At 38.7% G+C, this 24,988-nt stretch overlaps 1 protein-coding gene across 3 annotated transcripts in view; it reads right to left on the reverse strand.

Annotated features, from left to right (window-relative positions):
• Positions 1–1,299: 1,299 nt before the first annotated feature.
• LOC122565336 (nuclear receptor ROR-beta-like) overlaps positions 1,300–24,988 on the reverse strand; it is a 76,083-nt gene continuing 52,394 nt past the window's right edge. For all 3 annotated transcript variants that reach the window (XM_043721204.1, XM_043721203.1, XM_043721202.1), the window contains exons 4-10: positions 22,693–23,106; positions 20,873–20,994; positions 18,648–18,780; positions 15,919–16,026; positions 13,439–13,549; positions 6,818–6,930; positions 1,300–2,593 (exon numbers count right to left, since the gene is read on the reverse strand). In XM_043721204.1, the coding sequence (XP_043577139.1) occupies positions 2,432–2,593; positions 6,818–6,930; positions 13,439–13,549; positions 15,919–16,026; positions 18,648–18,780; positions 20,873–20,994; positions 22,693–23,106 (1,163 nt within the window). In that variant the 3' untranslated portion in view covers positions 1,300–2,431. The remainder of the gene's footprint in view (positions 2,594–6,817; positions 6,931–13,438; positions 13,550–15,918; positions 16,027–18,647; positions 18,781–20,872; positions 20,995–22,692; positions 23,107–24,988) is intronic.

Genomic DNA, 24,988 nt, shown 5'->3' on the forward strand with positions numbered 1-24,988 from the left:
CTTAAAAAGCACAAATGCTCTTTAGGGTGTCCATAGCTGAGACATGCCAATATATGGTTTTACTTTTCAGATTAGATGCTGCACCAGGAATGGGAGGACAGGTATTGGAATTGCATTAGAAAATCTGTACTATTTTAGAAGTCCCATTTAGTGAAACAAAAACACTACCCTTCTTTCAATGCTCTGTGCTTGGTCGTCATCTTCCTTCTTGTCCTCTATGTTCCTATGTTCATAATATAGATCTGTGGTTATCAATAGCTTGCTAGTATTTTGTTCAAAGGACCATTTTGAATCAAGACTGGGAATCCCAGTTGGCTTTACAACTGTGCACACACATATGCTTTCCAGAAGTTGCTCAGTGAATGATGATTAGGAATGAAAGCTGACTTATTGATTTTTCTCCTCCCTGGCTCAATGCATTGACTTCAATCATTGCGAGTTTCATGTCTCCACGGTTGATGTTGACCAACAGACAGTGAGTGAATCTGAGTTGTTTGGGCTTGATATCATACCAATCACTCTAAATTTACTTACAGGGTACTTTAAGCATTTGTAACGTCCCCTTGTATGCTGTTCCAAAAACTTCATATAAACCTTTTGGACTATAACCTGGTGTCATGTTATTTGTAACCAGTCCAACAGCAGCACCTCCACATCATGACCCTTGTATGCAGTTCACACAGCAATTTTTCAAAGCATATATAATGTGATTGTTTCATTGGAATCTATCAGGTCTATGATATCTGATTCCTCAACTGCAATTTCAGCTCTCTGTTGATGCCACATTCTCTGCACAAGTAATTTTCCATGGATCTCCATCATTGCTGCCTAACTGCAAACATGCAACAAGTGTGTAACGTCCTAACTGCTAGAATTGATTTTTTAGTTGCCCGCACCCTATTTCCATGAAAATTTTGAATTAAATCTGTGATGATAATCCATCACAATGTAAAGCTACCCTCTATGCTTGAGCCAATAAATAATTAACTTTCACAATTCTGCTTGTACATTGTTATATATTATTCCCTTACAGGAAATCAGTAATGGGGAAATTAAATTACACAACATACCTAAACAGATATTTTTAAAAGCCAGTTCTTTCAAACATTTGATTAACTGTTTAGAATGTTTAACTGTTTCAATTAAATGTTACATGCGTGTCCTGTAATGTTTGTTGGAGTGTACTAGATACTACACATTGTATGTGGGGAAAATTGGGTAATGGGTGAAAACTTTCCTGAAAGAAACAAACAATTGTAAATAATATTTGAAGACTATTTTTAATATATTTGGGTGCAGCAAGGGATTATCACTTGAAAAAAAGTGAGAAAAAGTGCATTTTTAAGTTTTGGGGGCACATTGTTGCCTGCTGTGAGTAGATCAGCAGTTAATTTTATTTTTACCAGCATTTTAACTTTATCGATTTAATTTTCTGCCTACAAATTCAGATGCCAAATGTCACTTTGGTGTACTATAACCAGCTTAGGGCTGTCACTTTTTGAAGATCGCAGCCACTTTACAGTTAGCTATTAAAATCTTACCAGCCTGTGTGACTGCATTTTTCAACACGTTATTCAGGGTTCCCCATCACCTGGAATAATTTGGTTCCTGGGCAGTAAAGTAAAGAAACCTTTTCTTAGCCATCTAACGTGTTTCTGCAATAGTCAGTCCAACAGGCCATTTTATGGCAACTAAGGGAAACACTGGACTTCAATCTAAAGATAAAATAAAGTACATTGCGAAGCCAAGACTACTGTCCACTAACATGGTCATAGTGCTAATGGATGCCATAATCTTTTACTTAATTATTACATGCAGGTGTCTTTTTTGACCATTTCCTAAAGATATATAGTAATAATATAAACACATACATATTTACATGTATAAGATTTCAACGTTTTAAATGCTGGTTTCAGCATTGTTGTAATTTAGTTTCAAGAAATTTTGATCCATTCCTTCAAATCATCTTCATAATTTATTACTGCTGAAGTTAAAAAAAACTGCCTGCGTAATAAATCTTCCATCAATGATGAACCACAAGAGCAACCCTGAAATCACTGAAATCTCAGTAAAAAGAAAAACCCTTCATAAAATATATAGGTTTGCATTACAGATAAAATACTATCTATACTCCTTTAATCCACAGTTCTTTTTACCAACAGAAACAGATTTCACAAACAGCATTGGAAGGTCAGTCTTGCAATTTTGAATTAACTCTGGTCCATGAACACAATGGAGCAGCTTTTAAATGTCATGCACAAGGGGTTTTTTTCCACTACTTAGTATCCAAGTATTTACATTCTTTTGACTGTTGCGGTGAAACCTTATGAAGTGCAGTACATTCATCCTAGTGCTATTGCAATTGGTGATGCAGGAATTTTAAATCCTTTTTTTCACTTTGGGAATGCAGAGTTGCACAGAACTGGCAAACTTAGCTGTTGGAGGAGTCTGGATATTGCATCTCTGTGCTGAATACTTCCTTGTAGAGTGGAGGAAAGTTGTGCACTGTTTGTGGATGTAGCAACTTAAATAGCTGTAGCTTATCCACGTGGAGGTTGCATACGGACTTCACCATGGACAATTTGGAGATCAGCTGTTGAGAAGGAAGAGAAAAAAACTGCATTGAGCTGTTAGAAAACAGGGAGAGCTTCTTTGAAAGCTTATTTAAATTATGTTAAAGGATAGAATTCTTATTTTTGTTTCAAAGCCCAGAAATTAGTTCTTAGATTAGCATATGAATGCTGCTGCTTATAGTTACTCCTACTAGACGTGCTGTCATGGTTTGGTATGCACCTACACCTTGCACCTTCTTAACCCTTCTTCTGCAGCTCATCTGCAGCCTCTCTAACTATGCCTTGGTCCAGTTTACTTTTTATAACATTGTCCACTATTTTAAGTGTAATGTGAACATCTTCAATAAAATAGTGAGCAGAAAGAAAACAATGTAAAATTCCACGCCCAGGTGTCTTGCTGAAGTGAAGTAAAATTGGATAACTCACTTCCAAATGACAATCATGTTGGCTGGGACACATTTACAGTTCAAACTTCATGGGAGGCTGGAGAACACAGAACAGAGCAGATTGTGCTGGCAACTGAAGTGCTGGTGTTCATTTCACATTTTACAGCATCACTGATATTACTGTACTTTCTTTGTAGTTTCAATCAAGTCAATTTAAACTAAGTCTCCAGAAGGAAACCTACAGCATCAAGTGGGACATCACTGTGAACAGTTTTGGTTGCCTTATCTAAGGAAAGATATACTGGCATGGGACGCAGTCCATAGAAATTCACTAGATTAATTCCAGATATGAAGGGATTTTCTTACGAGGAGAGACTGAGTATGTTGGGATTGTAATCATTTGAGTTAAGAAGAATGAGAGGCAACCTTACTGGAATATGCAATATTCATAGGGGATATGGCAGGGAAGATGCAGAGATTTGTTTGCCCTTGTAGGAGAGTCTAGGACCAAAGGACATGATCTCAGAGTAAAGGGTCATCCAGTTAAGAGAGAGATGAGGAGAAATTTCTTTTGAGGGTAATGAATCTATGGAATTATTTGATGCGGAGCGCTATAGAGGCTGGGCCGTTAAGAATATTCAAGGTTGAGATAGATTTTTAATCTGTAAAATAATCAAGTGCTATGGAGTAAAGGCAGGAAGTGAGGTGAGAATTATCAGATCAGCATTGAGCTAACTGAATGGCAGAGCTGACTTGATGGGTCCAATGTCCTCAATTTACTCCTACATCTTATGTTCTGATCAGTTTTGCATCTGTCTAATGTTATGTTTCACTGATTTCCAAAGTGGGCATGTGATAGGGTAAACTTCAGAACTTTAATAAGTGTTCATTTACTGAAAGAAGCAGCAATACCTCTGTATGGAAAAAACTGTTAAGGGCCAGGGAAAAACTTATCTAGGAATGCGATTAGCCATGCCTTGAAGAAGAGAGAGTCAAGGCGACATGAACAGAACTGTTTTAACAACTGCTTGATAAATGGCTGCCTTATGTCACAAGGACAAATGATTGCCCTACAGAAGAACTTAAGGAGTTAATCACAGGAAAGCTGTGTTTTCAAACAGACAGTCAATGCCAAATGTAACAAGGAAGCTACTTTTGATAAGAAGGCAAGCTGCAGACTTGCAATATTTTGGATGCAAAAAATCTAAAGGATCATCAATAATGTCATACCACAAACTTGAAGGACGGAAAATTGTATGAAAATTCAACTGTAGGATTTCTTGGGAGCAGAACGTGGAGAACAACACTGCATAAGGATCGCATCCTGGACACATCCAGAGACACACCATTGATAGGAACCAAAGCTAAAAAACACCCTTAATTGGAGAATAGCCAACTTGAATTGTGAGGCTTAATTTGCTTATTTGAGGGGTTTTATTTTGGTTGCTACATGCAATAAAATTTAAGTCATTGTTTCAGTATTTGATTACTTGTGAGGTTTCTTAATAAGTAGCCAAATTAAAGGTTACTTGTGGTCATTTACACTTAACAGGCAGAATATCAAACAAATGTACCTGATTCTGTCCGCTTCAAATGGGCACATTCGATCAAAAATACTCAATACCATAAAATTTGTACACAAGCAGTGTATGAACAACAGGTCAGAAAAATGGGCTAACTAACCACCTGATTTTTCCCTTGTTGGGCTGTTTTAAAGTTCTCGAGAAAGTGAGGACTGCAGATGCTGGAGGTCAGAGTTGAGAGTGTAGTGCTGGAAAACCACAGCAGGTCAGGCAGCATCTGAGGAGCAGGAGAATCGACTCTGTTTTAAAGTTTTGGTCTTATTGACACTTGTGGAATTTGGACTGATGCAGAATCAGGTGGTTTGGCTGTATGCATTTATTTTTGTCAGGAATGTGGTAGTATGTCACCTGGACACACTCCAGGGCCAGCTTGTCTCTGTCAGGGTAGAGACCTCAAATCTCTGTCTATTGTAGATATGACGAAAGGCACCAATATAAATGTTACTTGAAAACATCAAAAGTTTTAAAAAACATTTTGGTGCATTGAAATTACATTTGTACCATGGGTTTTAAAATATCAAGTCAGACTTGGTTGCACCAGTTCACTGTAAATCAGTGTATATTTCAAAAGCCCTGACATCTTGTAGTCCTATTGATTGTTTTCATGTATGATTCTTGTCAAGATACACGCACATAATCTGACTTAAAGTTTGCACAGAGGATTTCATTGTATTCTGTAGTGAAATTTTAAGAATAAAATGTTACAAAGCTTGTGCTGCAAAAACTATATTGTGTACATTGTGTCTAATCTCAATTGCAATTGAAAATATCTGCTATTTTATTTTTATAGTCACCTATCCATTATTCAATTAACTATTTTATGTTTTCTTTTACTAACTAGACAAATGTTTGCAAGTTCCCCCCCCAAGGCTTGAAATAGTTTTCTCCTGTTGAATACATCACACAACTATTTTATGTTTTGTATAGAAGGAAAGCCTTTGGGTTGGATTAGACATGCAAAGTTACTTCAGTTGTTGGTTGGATTTATGATCTACTGTATTATCTTTCTGATGCCAAATGAATGTGACAGTAAGCAGCATGAATCAAGTTTTTTTCATATGCGTAGAGAAAAGGATGATCAAGGACCAGACATCATAGTGTAATTTAACTCCTCAAAGCAGTTTTAATGAAGATAGGTTGACTTGCGGGAGAACAACCTCTTTAATACATGGGTTGGTCACTAAATTGTTGGTCACTAATTGCCTGCCTCTCTGCACTTCTATTTTTAAAAGCTGCTGACCAGGCCTTGGGAATTCTAGATGGTCCAGATACCATGACCACCACGATCACAACTTGCATTTATCAAACCAGCTCCCCAACTCAAACCACAGAGACTTTGAATACTATTCAATTCAAAGCACCAAAAAAACTAAGAAACCTGAGACCCAAGCTCTAAAGAACCAATTGCTTCCCAACTTTCACCCATCCGATCGATTTGCTTGGCTATCGGGATGGACATTTATCGGGGAAAAAAAAAGGAGGTTTTGGCATTCAACTTGGCAGGACTTGGAGGGAACCCATTTTTGGGTTTCTTGCTTCCAAATTCCCCTATTCCCTATTTTCTGCACGTTTCAGAAACGAGTTATGCACACACAGTTCGTGTAACCAATACTTTAAGCAAAGTCAGAATAATCTGTTTACAAAGAACAAATAATTTTTATTATGACAGAGCATTCTGTGCACTAGTTCAAATATTCACATTGAGTTTTAGAAATTGACATTTTACCAACATAATGCAATAGAAACAAAGAATACCAAAGAGAATGTTCCCCAGTCCTGCAATATGCAGAGCTGCTCTGCCAGGTAAAGATTATATTTGTTAAGAGGTATATGGTGGAATGGAAATAAAAATAGCCAAATGGTAAACTTATTCATTCATATTTCACCCAATAAAATTAAAGTCACGTAAGACAATTCTATTGTTTTTGTGCTGTCATGCTGCTTATGAGACATGTCACCTTGCATATGCGGCAATGGCCTATAGCGACATACAATAAAGCTCAAAGCCATTATTTCCAATCCTAGTGTTAAATCTATGTCCTAAAAAAGGATGCCATTCCTTGCTAGAACTCACACAACATTCTGATTTTGATCACTAATATCTTTTTTATTTGATGCCAATATTTCCACTCTTATGATTCTGTGACAGATACTGGAACAATGTTTTATATAAAAGTGCAATACATATGCATAATTTTTGTTATTCATCTGTTGTTGATTGCACCTAGTCATGCTAATTTCTGTGTCTATGACCTCCTGAAACAAATCGCTATACCTTTGATAACTTGTCATCATCCAGTTGATTTTTGTGAATGACATGCTGCAATGCCTCAAAAATCTTGTCCTGTAGCTTCTTGACTTTTCTAGCTTCTGTCAACCATGGTCGATCTAAAAGAAAGAGGTGAAGTGAGACATTCCACACATACTAAAGAAACCTTCAGAAATTCAGAGTCATAGAGATGTACAGCATGGAAACAGACCCTTCGGTCCAACCCATCCATGCCGTCCAATCTAGTCCCACCTGCCAGCACCCGGCCCAAATCTCTCCAAACCCTTCCTATTCATGTACCCATCCAAATGCCTCTTAAATGTTGCAATTGTACCAGTCTCCACCATTTTTTTCTGGCAGCTCATTCCATACCAATACCATAATGTGTGAAAAAGTTGCCCTGTAAGGTCTCTTTTATATCTTTCCCCTCTCACCATAAACCTACGCCCTCTAGTTCTAGACTCCCCGACCCCAGGGAAAAGACATTGCCTATCTACCCTATCCATGCCCCTCATAATTTTGTAAACCTCTATAAGGTCACCCCTCAGCCTCCGACGCTCCAGGGAAAACAGTCCCAGCTTGTTCAGCCTCTCCCTATAGCTCAAATCCTCCAAACCTGGCGGCATCCTTGTAAATCTTTTCTGAACTCTTCCAAGTTTTACAACATCTTTCCGATAGGAAGGAGACCAGTATTGCACGCAATATTCCAACAGTGGCCTAACCAATGTCCTGTACAGTTGCAACATGACCTCCCAACTCTTGTACTCAATATTCTGACCAATAAAGGAAAGCATAACGAAGGCCTTCTTCACTATCCTATCTACCTGAGACTCCACTTTCAAGGAGTTATGAACCTGCACACCAAGATCTCTGTTCAGCAACACTCCCTCGGACCTTACCATTAAGTGTATAAATCCTGCTCAGATTTGCTTTCCCAAAATGCAGCACCTCACATTTATCTGAATTAAACTCCATCTGCCACTTCTCAGCCCATTGGCCCATCTGGTCAAGATCCTGTTGTAATCTGAGGTAACCCTCTTCGCTGTCCACTACACCTCCAATTTTGGTATCATCTGCAAACTTACTAACTGTACCTCTTATGCTCACATCCAAATCATTTATGTAAATGACAAAAAGTAGAAGATCCAGCTCCGATCCTTGTGGCACTCCACTGGTCACAGGCCTCCAGTCTGAAAAACTCTCCTCCACCACCACTCTCTGTCTTCTACCTTTGAGCCAGTTCTGTATCCAAATGGCTAGTTCTCCTGTATTCCATGAGATCTAATCTTGCTAATCAGTCTCCTGTGTGGAACATTGTCGAACGCCTTAATGAAGTCCATACAGATCACATCTACCGCTCTGCCCTCATCAATCCTCTTTGTTACTTCTTTAATAAACTTAATCAAGTTTGTGAGATATGATTTCCCATGCACAAAGCCATGTTGATTATCCCAAATCAGTCCTTGCCTTTCCAAATACATGTGCATCCTGTCCCTCAGGATTTCCTCCAACAACTTGCCCACCACTGACGTCTGGCTCACTGGTGTATAGTTCCCTGGCTTGTCCTTACCACCCTTCTTAAACAGTGGCACCACGTTAGCCATCCTCCAGTCTTCCGGCACCTCTCCTGTGACTATCGATGATAATACAAATATCTCAGCAAGAGGCCCAGCAATCACTTCTCTAGTTTCCCACAGAGTTCTAGGGTACACCTGATCAGGTCCTGGGGATTTATCCACCTTTACCCATTTCAAGACATCCAGCACTTCCTCCTCTGTAATATGGATATTTTGCAAGATGTCACCATCTATTTCCCTACAGTCTATATCTTCCATATCCTTTTCCACAGTAAATACTGATGCAAAATACTCATTTAGTATCTCCCCCATTTTCTGCGGCTCCACACAAAGGCTGCCTTGCTGATCTTTGAGGGGCCCTATTCTCTCCCTAGTTCCCTTTTGTCCTTAATATATTTGTAAAAACTCTTTGAATTCTCCTTAATTCTATTTGCCAAAGCTATCTCATGTCCCCTTTTTGCCCTGATTTCCCTCTTAAGTATAATAGGTCGGAATTTTTTGCCAGGTCAAACAAGTGATATTGGATTTGTTGCTCACTATAATGCTTTTATATTGTGATGTGTACATATGTACATGTGATTTCTTTTGGAGGACTTGAGTTTTGAAGGATTATGAAAAAATAAATTTAATTTTAAGTTCTGTAAATATACCAAAGAAGAGACAGTGAAAGGATACATTGAAACATTTATTTAAGAGAGATCTGGGAAATTTCATCACTTCAACTGACTATACTGTGATTAGCTCAGTGGCTAGCACTGCTGCCTCACAACACCAGGGACCCAGGTTCGATTCAGGCCTTGGGTGACTGTCTGTGTGGAGTTTGAACATTCTCCCAGTGTCAGTATGGTTTTCCTCCAGGTGCTCTGGTTTCCTCCTACAGTCTAAAGATTTGCAAGTTAGGTGAATTGGCCATGTTAAATTGCCCATAGTGTTCAGGGATGTGAGGGCTTGGTGCATTAGTCAGGGGAAATGTAGAGTACAGTAGGGGGAATGGGTCTGGGTAGGATACTCTTTGGATGTTCATTGTGGACTTGTTGGGCCAAATAGCCTGTTTCCATAGTGTAGGGATTCAATGGTTTAAAACATTACATTTACCCGGGTGCTGTGGCTCACGCCTGTAATCCAGCTGCTGGGAGGCTGAGGATGCCGGATTACTTGAGTTGGGAGTTTTGAGCTCTTGTGATCTGTGCTGAGGGTGACACAGTGGCTCAGTGGTTAGCACTGTGCCTCACAGCGCCAGGGTCCCAGGTTCGATTCCAGCCTTGGGCGACTGTCTGTGCAGAGTTTGTATATTCTCCCTGTGTCTGCATGGGTTTCCTCCGGGTACTCCGGTTTCCTCCTACATTCCAAAGATGTGCAGGTCAGGTGAATTGGCCATGCTAAATTGTCCATAGTTGTTAGGTGCATTAGTCGGTGGGGGGGTGTTGGGGGGTGGTTACTCTTTGGATGGTTGGTGTGGACTTGTTGGGCCGAAGGGCCTGTTTCCATACTGTAGAAAATCTAATCTAATTGCTTGGACTCCCTTCTCAGACATCAGCTATCCCGGGATTTATGGCTATCTTGTTTGGACAATATTTTGCTTCAAAGTTTTTTTCATTTTCAGGTTGGGGAAAAGCCTTTTGACGAAAGCAGCCCAGCTTATCTATCTTCTGTTTCTAAAACATCATTGTGAATCCAGTCTGAGACTACTTTAAACAAATAGAAGACTGCTCAATGCTGTGTTTAATGAGCAAGCCATATCTGCCAAGACTCCAGAGACAATGGCATGTTTAGTGACCTGTTTATTAATCTGTTTATGTGTGCCTGAACACCAATCAAAGACTAGGAATTTTTGGCCAAAATTTTCTTTTACCACACAAAGTGAATTTCTGCAGTGAGAAGTCCATCCTTTCTTCTTTATCTGATGTGTGCATGCACATGTGTTGGGTTATTTCGAGGGGTAAGCAGTTATATTATTCCTATTCCAAACTGTACATTTGCTAACTAGTGTAATGCGAGTAAAGAAAAATAATGCACTCCTCCCATCTTGGTCATAACAACAGTTCATGCAATCAATTACTTTCCAGTCAGTGGAAGGAACTATCAGGCACTGCATCTAATAATGGCCAACCCAATACCATTTCTTTTGTGCCAGTGCCCGAGAACAATTTGAATCAATGGAATGGCTGCTAATGAAGCCTCCTGCTGGTTTCTTGTTTGGCAAACTTGATAGCCACTCATCAAGATATGTATAACACAGGCAGCACACTTCAACTAATTTTTAGAAACTAAACATCATTCTGCATTAATTTATTTCTTTTACCAGCTCATAAATCTTTATGAAGTGGAATAAAGTCATTTTTCAGTTCTGATCAGTTACTTCGTCAAAATCACATTTAACGGATTTATCGGAGTACTTTGAAGAAGTAATTTGCGCTGTTAATAAAAGGGAATCCAGTGGATGTATTGTACTTAGCAAATGGCTTTCGGAATGTCTAAGTGCCACATCAACAGTTTTCGTGGAAAATAAAACCTCATGGTGTAAGGAATGACATATTTGTGTGGATAGAAGACTGGCTAGCTAACAGGAAGCAGAGAGTAGGAATAAGGCTGTCATGATGTCATGAGTGGTATGCCACAGGGTCAATGCTAGGATTTCGATCCTATACAGTTTATGTAAACGGTTTGAATAAAGAGACTGAAGATATGGTAGCTAAATTTGCTGATGACACAAAAATAGATAGGAAAGTGAGTTGTGAAGGGGATATAAAGGAGCCTACAAAGAAATATGGATAGGTTAAGTGAGTGGATGTGAAAAATTGTGAAATTATCCATTTTTGCAGAAAGAATAAATAACGAGCATGTTTTCTAAATAGTGAGAAGTTGTGGAGCACTGTTTTGCAGAGAGATCTAGGTTTCATCGTGCATGAATCGCAAAAGGTTAATGTGCAGGTTCATTAAGTAATCAGGAAAGCCAATAGAAGGGAATGCTTATGAAGAAAGATTAAACATGTATCCTCTGGTGTTTAGAACAGTTGTCAGTGGCTTAATTGAAATACATTAGATCCTGAGGGGACTTGAATGAGTGAATATCAAGAGGATGTTTTCTCTTGTGGGGAAATCTAGAACTTGGAGTCATCTTTTAAAATAAGAGGTCACCCATCGAAGACAGAGATAAGGAAACATTTTCTGTCTCAGATATTTGAGAGCGTTTGGATACCCTTCCCCAAAGACAGTGGATGAAGAATCTTTAAAAATATTTTTAACGCAGAGATAGATAGATTCTTGATTACTAAGTGGATAAAATATTGGGGCTATTCAGGAATGGAGAGTTGAGATTAAAATCAGGTCAACCATAATCTTCCTGAATGGCAGAGCAGGCTCAAGAGCCAAATGACCTACTCTTTACTCATTTTATATGTTCTGACATTAAACAAAGTCCCCACCTATCTTTGAAAAGATCTCCTGAGCATTTCTAAAAGTGACAGTGCCCTAGCTAAAAGTCCTCCTTTCGCTAACTCCTCCAGAAAAGATTAACTGTTTTTTTTTTTCAAAATCACTTGACCACTCATATCCTCCATGGCAATTTTCTTCCTATCTTCTCACTCTTATGGATCCTCCACGCTAACTAAGCTCTCTGCATGAGTTCTTATACCCTTGGTGCTAACCTATTACAATTTCTAGTTTATTCACCATATTCACTCTACAGAACCAATAACCCCTATAGAATCAATACTAGGTGTGAAAAAAGATTTATAAAACCTAGTCACTCATTCAAACTTCATTTTTTTAAAATGCTTCTACTGCAGCCCTATATGTGTACCAGCCATTCAGACCTTTAAAGTTTCAAATGGAGAAGCTACTATCCCATGGAAACCTTTACTTTATGAAAAGTAAACATTGTGCAATCAAAAAGTAACAGCTGTCAATCAAGCAATGTTTTCCCTTGGGTGCGGGTGTTTCAAAACACAAAGAGACCTCTGGGCTTTTGGCCAAACCTCACGATGTGTTCTTTTCAAAAGGTTCTCTCGTCTACATGTTGATTCATAACACCTTAAAGGGGTGTAAGCATGACTCCTTGAAAAGTTTACCTGACACCAGAAAATCACAAGGAACTAGGAGAGATGCCTAATCCTGCCACTGAGCCAAGCAGTTCAGGAATACAGGGTGCGGTCACGTGACCTGCATCAATCCACACTGGCGGAAATTGAGGGGGGCTGCAAACCAGGCAAGGGATCCTAGACTCAGGTCCTGACCACTGTTTTTAAAGGTTTGCAGAGTCTCCCTGCAAGGAGGGCTGACTCCCTTGGAATGACAACTCAAGTCCTGGATTAATATCATTTTTACTGCCTAACAATTTAGAGATTCAATAATATAGCAGTCTCCTACTGTCTTTCTACATTCCATGATGTCTATATTCAGCTGTCTACTTCAAAGCAATTAAAAGTGAATTCCACTACTATTTTTCAGGAAGCACTTCAGCTCCACTGTTTAGATAGAGACGTGTCAAGGGAAGAATTATGGAAAAGAGACATAATCACCAGGGCAAATGTGAGGACTTCAGATATAATCACCAGACTACACACACAAAGTCAGTGTCCATGATTCTTATGTGGCTCCACAGAATAGGTCATAGAGTTCTACAGCACAGTAATAGACCCTTTGGTCCAAATTGTTCATGATATCCCAATCTGTATGAGACTGTTTCAGCTTCTGGACCAGAGGGTGTAATCTCAGAATAAGAGGACACTCATTTGAGATGGAGATGATTTTTTTTACTCGTAGAGAGTAGTGAATCTGTAAAATTCTTTACTACAGAGGGCTGTTGAGGCTGGGTCATTTAATATATTCAAAGCTGAGGTAGACAGATTTCTAATCATTAAGGGAATCATAGGATTATGTGGATAAGTGGAATTGAAGACTATCAGGTCAATAATGATCTCATTGAATGGGATGCCAGACTTGATGGACTGAATGGCCTACTTCTGCTCCTATATTTTATGGCCTTATGATATGGTCAACAGTGCTTGTATTTTCCAACTTACTGCTTTAAGATCTACGTTTTACATACCTGGTGATAATAAGATGCCAGCTGTGAATAATGCAATCTCTTCCTCCGTCAAATGCAGGCAGCACAAGCTTTTTGCCAAGTCAAAGACAATGTTGATCAAATCATCACAACCTAAGGAGGAAGTATAAATACAACTGCAAAAATGTCTGCAAAAACAGATTACTGGTAATGAGATAAAATTTGTCATCACCATCATCATAAAACAGCTGCAAGAATGTTACTTCTGTAATTCCTAAACTGAATGCCATAAAGTACCATTTGAGAAATGCCTTAATTTCAAAATCTTTTAGGATAGATTTACATCCTCACTTTCCACAGTCTGCAGTGGTCTCAATTTTCCATGCTTGCACCATGTGAGTTTCTTCACTAGGGGTCAAAGCTGGGAAATTGACCTTATAAAAATGGAAATTCAAATCTAAATTTTAACGACATTTCCAAGTTAATACCAAAATGGCAGGTAACAGACTCTAGCTTGTAATGTGTGCACTTACTGATCTTTATCCGAGAAAGAACGTCGAACTTTGAACAACAAAGGGCCCTTCGGCTGACGATGTTGTGCCAAACATGATGCCAAATTAAACTAAACCCTTCTGCCTGCCCTTGGTCCATCTTTATTCATGCTTTGCATATTCATGTGCTTATCTAAAAGTCCCCATCATATCTGCCCCCACCACCACCCCAGGCAGTATGTTCCAGACGCTTACCACTCTCTGCACAAAAAATCTGCCCCTCACATCTCGTTTGAACTTTTCACCCTTACCTTAAATGCATGCTCCCTTGTAATAGACATTTCAACTCTGAGGAAAATAATTCTGATCGTAAACCCTATCTATATATCTCATAACTTTATACACTTCCATAAAATTTCCCCTCAGCCTCCCTAACTCCAGAGAAAACAACCTGAGTTTTTTCTAGCTTCTCTTTATAGCTCATATCTTCTAATACAGGCAATATCCTGATAAACTTCTTTTGTATCCTGTCCAAAGCCTTCACATCTTTCCTGTAATTTGGCTACCAGAATTGAATGCAATACTCTTAAATGTGGCCTAACCAAAATCTTATAAAGCAACAACATGACATCCTGACTCTTGTACTCAGTTCCCTGACTAATAAAGGCAAACATGCCATATGCCTTCTTTACCACCCTGTCTACTTGTGTGGCCACTTTCAGGGAGCTATGGACTTGAACTCCAGGATCCCTCTATACATCAATACTGTCAAGGTCCTGCCATTAACTGTATACGTTTCCTTAATATTTGATCTCCCAAAGTGCAGCACCTCACACTTACCCAAAATAATCACCATATGCCATTTCTCTGCCCATATCTGCAACTGATCTAGACCCTGCTGTATCCTTTAACGATCTTCTACACTATTCACAACTTCACCAATCTTCATATCATCTGCAAAGTTACTAACCCAACCATCTATATTTTCATTTAAGTTATTTATATCCATCATAAACAGTAGAGGACCCAGTACAGATCTCTGTGGAACACCACTAGTTATGGACTTCCAGCTAGAAAAACACCATTCCACCACTACCTTCTATGGGTAAGCCAATTCTGAATCCATGCAGCCATGTCACCATGGATCCCATGCATCTTAATCTTCTGTATGAACCTACCATAAGGGACCCTGTTGAAAGCCTTACTAAAATCCATGTAGACAACATCCACTGCTCTACCCTCGTCTAGCACCTTTGTCATCTCCTCGAAAAATTCAATCAAGTTGGTAAGACGTGATCTGCCCCGCACTAATCCATGCTGACTGTCGCTAAATAGGCCATGCTTTTCCAAATGAGAATTAATTCAATTCCTAAGAATTCTTTCCAAAAGCATCCCAACCACTGATGTGAAATTTGCTGCTCTATAGTTTCCTGGATTATTCCTCTTTCCCTTCATGAGCAAATGAACAACATTAATTATTCAACAGTCCTTTGGGACCTCTCTGGTAGCTAGCGAAGATACAAAGGTCTTGATCAAGGCCCAAGCAATCTCCTTTCTTGCCTCTCTCAATAACATGGGGTAGATACCATTGAGCCCTGGGAACTTATCCACCTTAATGCTATTCAAGAGACCAAACACCACTTTCTTGATCTTAAAACGCCTCAGCATATTAGCATGCTCCACACCAAACTCACTATCCTCCATATCCTTCTCCTGGGTGAATCCTGATGCAAAGTACTCATTTAAGGGATTTCACCCACATCCTCTGCCTCCAAGCTCAAGTTCTCTCTTTTATCCTTGAGTGGTCCTATCTTATTTCAGTTATTCTCTTGTTTCTATAATGTATGTATAGAATGCCTTGGGATTCTCTTTAACCCTACTTGTCAAGGCCATTTCATTACCTCTCCTTGCTCTCCTAATTCCCTGTTTGAGTTCTTTAGGAAACCTAGGTGTTAATTCAGTACTGTCAGATTTTTAGACTAGTTGACTTTACTGTGATGCCTCCTTATCTGCATACTAATTAAATCTTACCCAATGATTTGAAGATCTGTGTGTCTCCATACTTTCCTTCAAAAAATATTGTATTGTTCAAAGGGTTATATGCTCGGCACATTCGAACCAGTAAGACTTCTAGGCAACCTAGAATAGAAAGACAGAAAATTTCATCTCCAGTCTTACAGTTTAAGACATTTTATTTGGAACAGAAACTTCAACGTGTGGTTAGACTTCATCAATTTCAAATCAACATTTCAAAAAGAATCTTTAAAATAAGAGGACAAAACTGAATTAAAAATTTGATAAACTTGAACATAAAAGAGCAAAATGCTACTTAGAAGTGTACCCAAGATAAATGGTTAATTAAAAAATAATGACTCAACAAATGGCGATGGCAGAAGTAGTCAATTTTGGGGGTATTTTTAAGCTAATTTGCCCACCTAGCTGGACTTACACTCAGCCTGATTTTACTCGCTAATGTACAGAGTAGTGCTTGGTTGATGAGATCAACATTCCTTCCAATCTTGTGAGCTTTCCATTTGGTGTGTTGGTTAAAACAAAAATCTTCCAATTTGTCTGTTTTCACAAAGGAAGAGGAATGTGGGATTAAATGATGAAGGATGCTATTAAACATCCACCATTTAGAAATCTTTAGAGGAAACTGCAGTGGGGAAGTTGACGAAATTCAATCAACAGCAGGGCTGAGACACAAGGTCATCATGAAAAGAACACAGGTGAGAATTTGAGAAAGTTTTTAATAATAGCTTTATCACAAGCAGTTATTGAAGCAGACACCAAATGTATTAAAAATTGGAACTGTTAGAGTATTTGAAAAGCAAGAAATAGATGGTACAAGGGCAATTGATGAATATGCTGAGACTTTAAGATCAATACTTTACAATTATAAACAATATGTTCATCTGCTCCAATGTTCTGGATTTGTAAACAGTTCATTCATGACTTGGCATTCACATCCACCTTTTAATAGCAAGTTTATGATATCTTTATGGTTTGTGTTTCACGTGCAATTTATTTTGTAACAAAAATAACTTTAACTCTGACATGGAGGGTTAAATCAAATCTAACCCTGTTGCTAAATCTAACATTGTAATGATTTCTTCAATCTGTTTGATATATTCAACTTCTGTATCTTCCATTTTAAAAGTTGAATGTTAATAGAGAAAGTATTATTGTTTTTAATGATGATTCATTTAAGGACATCCAGGCAATTTTCCAAAGGCAATAATACAGTTTTACAGACTAGATTATTATAACGTATCTTTGGAATGAAAGAAATTTATTATACTGGAGTAGTGTTCACTTCTGGCTGTTTTGCAACACCATGTTACAACAGAAGTTGAAGGAGTGCACAAATTCCTTTCTAGTGCCACTCCTCCCTTGGTCAAAACTTTTAAATTTAACCAGTTTTGGTCAATTTTGTAGATTTTAAACTGTATCTTGTTTTTACATTGGAAACAATTCAGCCAAGTTTCTTTCTTCAAGAAAGAAGAATTAATTTACTACCAATCAAATTACTCAAACACGAAAATGTAATTGACAAAAAAAAACTTATACGATGCAAAGATACATATGACTATTATTCCAGCAGCCCAAAATTAACATTAAGGAAATATGAATAACTAACAAATGATGGTTGATTATCTTAAAGAGTAATCCAAATAGCAAATGTGAACAAATAGATCTCAGTCACCCCCAAAGACGCCCCCAAAACGTCACCAAAACGAATTAAAATTTCACAAGGGATTACAATTCTCCACTTTTGATGTCTTGACCATGAAACTTCCTTAAAAGTGGTTTTCTCATGGAGTGCCTCAACAACTGCACATGTTCTGATTGTCCACCTTCTTTTCCTGTGACTGCTGTCCTCTGGATTTGTGGAAATTGTATTTCCGTACTTATTTATAAGCACAACTCACAAACAGCATACTTCACCAAGCTGATACTATTTCTGTATTTCTTTGAGCTCCAATCATGCATGAAACAAATGCTGCCTGTGCGCTATCAACCCCAACTATTGCACTGGACAATTAACTTACTACCTATCTATTTATTCTATCCATGCCCATCATGATTTTATAACCCTCTACAAGGTTATTCCTCAGCCTCCGACTCTCCAGGGAGAGCCGCCCCAGCTTATTCAGCCTCTCCCTGTAGCTCAAACCTTTCAACCCGAGCAACATCCTTGTAAATCTTTTCTGAATACTTTCTATTTATATTTCAGATTTTCAAACATCTGCAGTATTTTGTTTTTAAGTATAATGATGCATTCTGTGAATAGCCCCATTATCAAAAAAAGCATTTGTGTCTAATTTCATATTACATAGGATCGGATTATCTGTTTAGCCTGTACTTAATTTCCTTCATTATAGAATCTGTTCTCTTCCCAATCCCCTAAAAGCAGGACATCATGTTATGGTTGCTTAAAATCTGGCGCAGTATATTTGCAGACTTATCCCTTTGTCAATCCAAAGCTGAGAATACTCCAACATTCACTGTTTTGCAGGGATAGGCCAAACATAAAATCCCCCTTGGATTTAAAACAGGGCCAACAGGTGACACGACAGGGTTAGAATTCAAAGTCTGAAACAGGCTCTCAGCTTTACTGCTGCTTTGGTGCTGGTGTTTTTGCTGTGGATTTCCATTTGTCACAAGCCGATTAGAAGCATACCTGCAATGGTCTCAATGCTCAAATTTACTAAGACAATGTTTTTGCTACTTTTCTTAGAATAAGATGTGATCTGTACCTGCTTTAAGGAGTATAATCTGATCATTCTGACACAGTTCCATGAATCCACTGATTCGCTTGGCAAATTCCACTACGTACTGGATTGCATTTGTCACCTGGATTGCACACTGCTGCCACATGGCCTCACAGGACTGTTCAAACATAGAATCAAAGTCAAGGTGTTGTACAAAGACATCACCAGTCTAAACAACAGTTCTTGAACCTGACAAGTAATACAGACAGGGTAAGATCAAAAGATTATTTATTTATTTTTCTATAATTAATACATTCTTGTAAATTAAAGAATAATTGTTACAAACAAATAAAGCTTCTTGTGATGATTGAGGAGATATTCTCCAGCACCAAACAGAAATTCCAGGAAAATATTACATCAAAACTTTGATTTAGTTCAATGTTAACAGAAGAGTTGCAGCGAAGCCCAATTCCCATTTTGCTTACGTGACAACCTTGAACAACATGCTTCTGATTTTAATGATCGGAGATATGAGTTTTCATGCCTGCGCTCTAATGGGTACAGTACCCAGCCAACATTTGAACAACCCCAACTGTTACAATGCAATGCTGAGGCAGAGTTTTCTCATTAATTTAATGAGAAAACTACATTAACTACTGAGAGTTAAGTTACCATCAGCAGAGTTTTCAATGACCTCATGTTTAGGGAAGTTAGGATGTAGGAGACCAGCCAGAAGTGTGTTTCAATCATCAAGACTAGGCAATTAAAGTATATAACTTAAAGACTGTGGATGGCTATCATGGATTAAAATCAGAAATATAATCTCAATGGAATTTGTATTCTTGCTGTTTGGGTCTTTAAATAAATTGTCAGCCAGGTATAAAATATTTTTTCACAAGCAGAGAAGGTTGCTTCAGAGTACAAAGGAATCTTGATCACATGGGCCAATGGGCCAGAAGTGGAGATTAATTTAAATAAATGTGAGGTGGTGCATCTTGGAAAAGCAAATCAGGGCAGGACTTATTCACTTGATGGTAAGGTCTGGTATGCTTGCCTTTATTGGTCAGTGCATTGACTATAGGAGTTAATGGTAAGATACTGGGGTGTGTTGTCGAACAAAGAGACCTTGGCGTGCAGGTTCATAGTTCCTTGAAAGTGGAGTTGTGGGTAGCTAGGATAGTGAAGAAGATGTTTAATATGCTTGCCTTTATTGGACAGTGCATTGAGGGAGGTCATGTTGTGGCTGTACAGGACATTGTTAGGCTACTTTTACATTGTTGTATGCAATTCTGGTCTCCCTGCTGTGGGAACGATGTTGTGAAACTAGAAAAGGTTCAGAAAATATTTATAAGGATGTTGTCAGGGTCAGAGGATTTGAGCTATAGGGAGAGGCTGAATAGGCTGGGGCTGTTTTCCTTGAAACATCTGAGGCTGAGGGGTGACCTCATAAAGGTTTATAAGGTCATGAGGGGAATGGTAGGATAAATAGGCAAGGTCTTTTCCTGGGATTTTAGTGGGCGGCACGGTGGCACAGTGGTTAGCACTGCTGCCTCGCAGCGCCAGAGACCCGGGTTCAATTCCCGACTCAGGCGACTGACTGTGTGGAGTTTGCACGTTCTCCCCGTGTCTGCGTGGGTTTCCTCCGGGGGCTCCGGTTTCCTCCCACAGTCCAAAGATGTGCAAGTCAGGTGAATTGGCCATGCTAAATTGCCCGTAGTATTAGGTAAAAGGGGTAAATGTATGGGTGGGTTACGCTTCGGCGGGTCGGTGTGGACTTGTTGGGCCGAAGGGCCTGTTTCCACACTGTAAGTAATCTAAGTAATCTAATCTAATCTAGTCCAAAACTAGAGTGAATAGGGTTAAGGTGCGAGGGGAACAACATAAAAGGGACCGAAGGGACAACTATTTCATGCAGAGGGTGGTGCGTGTATGGAATGAGCTCCCAGAAGAAGCAGTGGAGGCTGGTACAATTACAACATTTAAAAGGCATCTGGACGGGTATATAAATAGGAAGGGTTTAGAGGGATGTGGGCCAAATGCTGGTAAATGGGACTAGATTAATTTAGGATATTTGGTCGGCATAAACAAGATGGACCGAAGGGTCGGTTCCATGCTGTATATCTCTTATGGCTCTAATTATTTTAACTGTAAGTGACTGAAAATGTAATTTTAAACGTAAATTTCTTTTTTTAGTATGTGAAGGTCTTTTGCTTTATTAAATCATTATTTATATAATTACTGAAGGTCACTTAAAGTAGTTCAATCAGTACCTTATTTTGAAAGTTCCTGATTTCTTCTTGTGTATATGGCTGCCAGGCAAGCTGCTTCAACTCTTCAGTTGTGTACTGGCAAGTCTCTGAATGTGATTCCACCACATTCTGCGCTATCCGATCTGGAGAAGAATGTGCAGGTTTTAAAGGGATGATACAAAACACTGGCTCAGAGCCAGGAATACTTATGTATTTAATCCAAACAGATCCTAATTACAAAGCCAAAATAAAGCATTTCTGGCGCCCCACTTAGATTGCTATCTGCTAGCGTCAGGACATATTGGTCATCGTATGATGTTTGCTGTTCATTATACTTGCCACTAAACTATCCAACTCAAAAATGATTTGCCCACAAAGTTGGAAATCCAAGCTAATATCTGCACAGCCGCAGAATCTAAATTTTATATGCAATTGGTTAAGGAGGGATTTGGGTGACAATGAGATTAAGTATTAGAAATTCAATGTCAAATCAGGCACAAGACGACAAATTAAAAAAGAGAAAGAAGGAAAGAAACATTGGATCATAAAAGTAGAGAAGAGAGACAAATTAAATATCGTAAATGGTCCAGAACGTGCCCTCAAAATAAAGGTAATGTTAATGGCACTCACGTCTGTTTAAATAAGGCAAGGATGAGACTCCAAATATTGTTGTCAGAGTGGCAGCACTGTTGTTGTTACATTTTCCAATGAAGGTCATGAAATTGCTATACTTGCAATCTCGTCACAACTGAAATCCACCACAGATATGTAATACTGGTAATTAGTAGCCAAAATACCCCTTTAATGACATGATAATCATTTATTAACTGGCATTGAGAAATGAGAACTATCAGATGTGTTGATTCAAGTTTTGAACTTTTCCAGAGAGTTTTTAAAATGTCATAGAGTCATGAAAGTCTACAACACCCTTCAGCTCATCAAATTCATATGAGTCAAAAACAAGCACCTAACTATTCTAATCCAATTTTCCAGCACTGGGTCCGTAGCCTTGTCTGCCTTGGCATTGCAGTGCACATCTAAATGTTTTTTACATGTCATGTGGGTCTCTGCATCTACCACACATCAGCGAGTTCCAGATTCCCACCACTCTATGGGTGCCAACTTTTAAAATGTAATTTTTTTCTCATTTTCACATTTATTTTATTATCCATTAATCCAATCTTTTGTTTCTCCTCTTTTTGCATTTGTTTTGACATGGTAGTGACCCTCCCTTCCAGTTCTTCATGTGTTTGGTTAAGCAGGTATCCTGCTGCTGGTCCTGTTCATTCAGGTCCCAGGTTTCCTCTTTCCCTTACTGCATCCTTATCACTTTCAGAAACTTAGTGGGCATAATCTTTGTGAGCTTGAACAAGTCAAATGAACTACACATGATCAAACATGGAGTGATGAACAGCAAGTTACTAGTAGTTAATTGTCCACCTGCTCCTGGCCTGAAGCTACTGTTTCATTTTATAAATAAGTAACAAAGAATGCCATCAGCTTCAACATTACCAAATTATTGCCCATTATGAAATTCCAATTGCATAACTTGTGATAGTGAGATTGCTCGAAGTTTCAAGTTGTTAGTGGGATACATGAATATTTGAACAGAATCATTGCAGTGTGTTAAATGATTTGGAAGTGAAACATATCATTTCATAGTATAGCAGGAATGCAATGGCGAAAACTGAAGATCTCTCTGGATGGATGAATTAGGATGGCCAAAAGGTCGTTCACAGCTATAATTATTTTGTAATTTAGTGTGCAGAATAAGTGGATTGTCAGCCCATATTTTTAGCACAAATCCTTATCCTGACTTAATAAAGAATAGCAACACATACCTATCTCTGCCATTGAAATTTCTGAGGCTAGTTGACCACTCTCTGGTGAAGGATAGGAGAACAAACTGGGTTCCAGCATGATTTCATATATGGACTCTTGTTTAATGTGTTTAATGTCATTCATGTCAATAGCAGACTGGTCTGGAGATGGTTCAGCAGAGGTTGAAAGATCAAAGTTATAAAAACTGTTTCCTCCATCAGGGGTCAGTGGAAAGTCAAACAGGAGCCCGTCTGAGAATGTGCTGCTAATGTCATCCAGATCTCCCAGTCCACTACTGACACTGTTTGTGTAGACTCGTGCTAGTCCCTCAGAATCTTCCTTTGATGCCAACTGCTCCTGGTGTTGTTGATGTTTTTGTACCTCTGCATAGAGGCTGTCACGTTGCTTTTTGGACATGCGACCAAACTTCACAGCTGTTAGTAAGTAAGGGAAAACTATTACTGATGATCACCAATTGCCTGTATTAATAGTTGTATAAAAATGTGATTACAAATCCAAAAACCTTTCGAGGTCCATAAATGAGAGACATGCTTTTGTTTAAAATTTAAACCGTATAGGTTTGGAAATCAACAAATTTTGATCCTTCATTTTGGCTTAATATTTTGACAATACTGTTTCTCTTGATCAGATCATCTAAAGATCTCTGCACAAAATGTTTTTTTTAAAATGGAAAATGGATAATAAGACAAGATAAGTAAATATGACAGCAATCCAGGTGAGAGCAGAATTCTTTTCACTTCAGCCACTCCCAAACATTCCAGTTTTGGTGGCGTGAGATACAGGGAATAAAGACAACTTTCCCCAGCTCCAATAATGGACTGGATCTTCCACAGAGTGATGATCATGATTGGATTGCTATTCACCTAACCCATGCAGCTCTTCATTTCTTGCCCCAAGCCCAGCTTCACCAGAAACATAGAGCACAACATCCATTAAAGATGTCCAACTCAGTGCAGCAATTTTTATTTGAGGAGTAGGAGCGTGTGTGTGTGTGTGTTTGTTTTAGAATGAATGAATGATTGGTAAGTTGGTAGGCTAGAGAATTGGATGAGGTAAGTGAATAAGTAGATTGGGAGGTTGATAATTTGCTATGTGAACAGTTGCATGACGAATGATGTGGGTGAGTGTGTAAGTGGTTGGTTTGAAGGGTTCTCAGGCTGTCGGGATTAATCAGGTGTGCTTGGGTGGGGTTGTAGTCAGGGTTTATTGTGGCCTGGTAGTGGGGGGATGGGGGGAGGCGGGGTGGAGGCTTGGTCAGGCAGGGTTCAGCTCTTTAGTTACCTAGATGCTAGGCTTTCATAGATCTAACACTGCTTGGCTCACTATTCATGTAGAAACCATGGAACTGTTCCTGTCCAAAGTCTCCAATTTTAGGTTAGTCAGAAACATTTGCAGATGATTCCCTGGAGCACAGGAATTGCTGATCAGAAGTCAGAGTTCATTACATTGGACCTTCAGATGATCCAGGCCAATCTCTGAATCCCAAGCTTAAAGTGAACAGGGTTGGTAATGTGGAAAATTAATTGCTGATTTCCCACTGTGTCTGGCTGTAAAATTGTTTTTCGAGGTTCTGATTGCAAAGGTAAACCAAAGAACTGCTTGTTTTGACAAAACAATTTTCACTCTCTCATTAACCTCCTTTCATTCAGGCATTTGTTTTTACAAATTGCAAAATTCTATTTAAAAATCCAATATTTAATGTAACCCCCTTCTAAATTTTTTCTGTGGATAGAACTTAAGAGCAACTTGTTTGGTTAAGCAGAAAGTTTAAAAATCAATTAATGTGTTATCAGATTATATCTTAAAATATAGCAATAGTAGATTTTTCTCAGTTCCACATCCACATTCCATCAGTAGCTTGACAGTAGTCAAACCTTATAAATGCAATACCACACAGCTTAGAAAGCAGTGCCTTTATAATAATGATACTTAGGGTTTTTGTACATTACAGATAAAAATAACTAATTTGGACATCTTTGAACTGTTGCCTATTTAAACATTTATACATCTGGAGAAATGAAGAAAAGTCAAATTGGATAAACTTCCAATATATGCTGCTGCCTCTCACTGAAATCTACTGGTGGATGGATAGGCTTCAAGTGTTTGTTATTAAAAACAGATATGTGGGGAATACATCAAGCCTGGATCAAGGAGGGTGAACAGGAAACTGAGGTGTTTGGTTTTATGACTTGGAATTCAATGCTGAAATATATTGTCTGGCCAAGAATAGGTTTATTGGGGTCCAGTGTATTGAACTAACACCAGCAAATAGAGATGGCTACAAACCCAATATGA

Source organism: Chiloscyllium plagiosum, chromosome 31 (genome assembly GCF_004010195.1).
Source record: "Chiloscyllium plagiosum isolate BGI_BamShark_2017 chromosome 31, ASM401019v2, whole genome shotgun sequence".
Taxonomy (NCBI): domain Eukaryota; kingdom Metazoa; phylum Chordata; class Chondrichthyes; order Orectolobiformes; family Hemiscylliidae; genus Chiloscyllium; species Chiloscyllium plagiosum.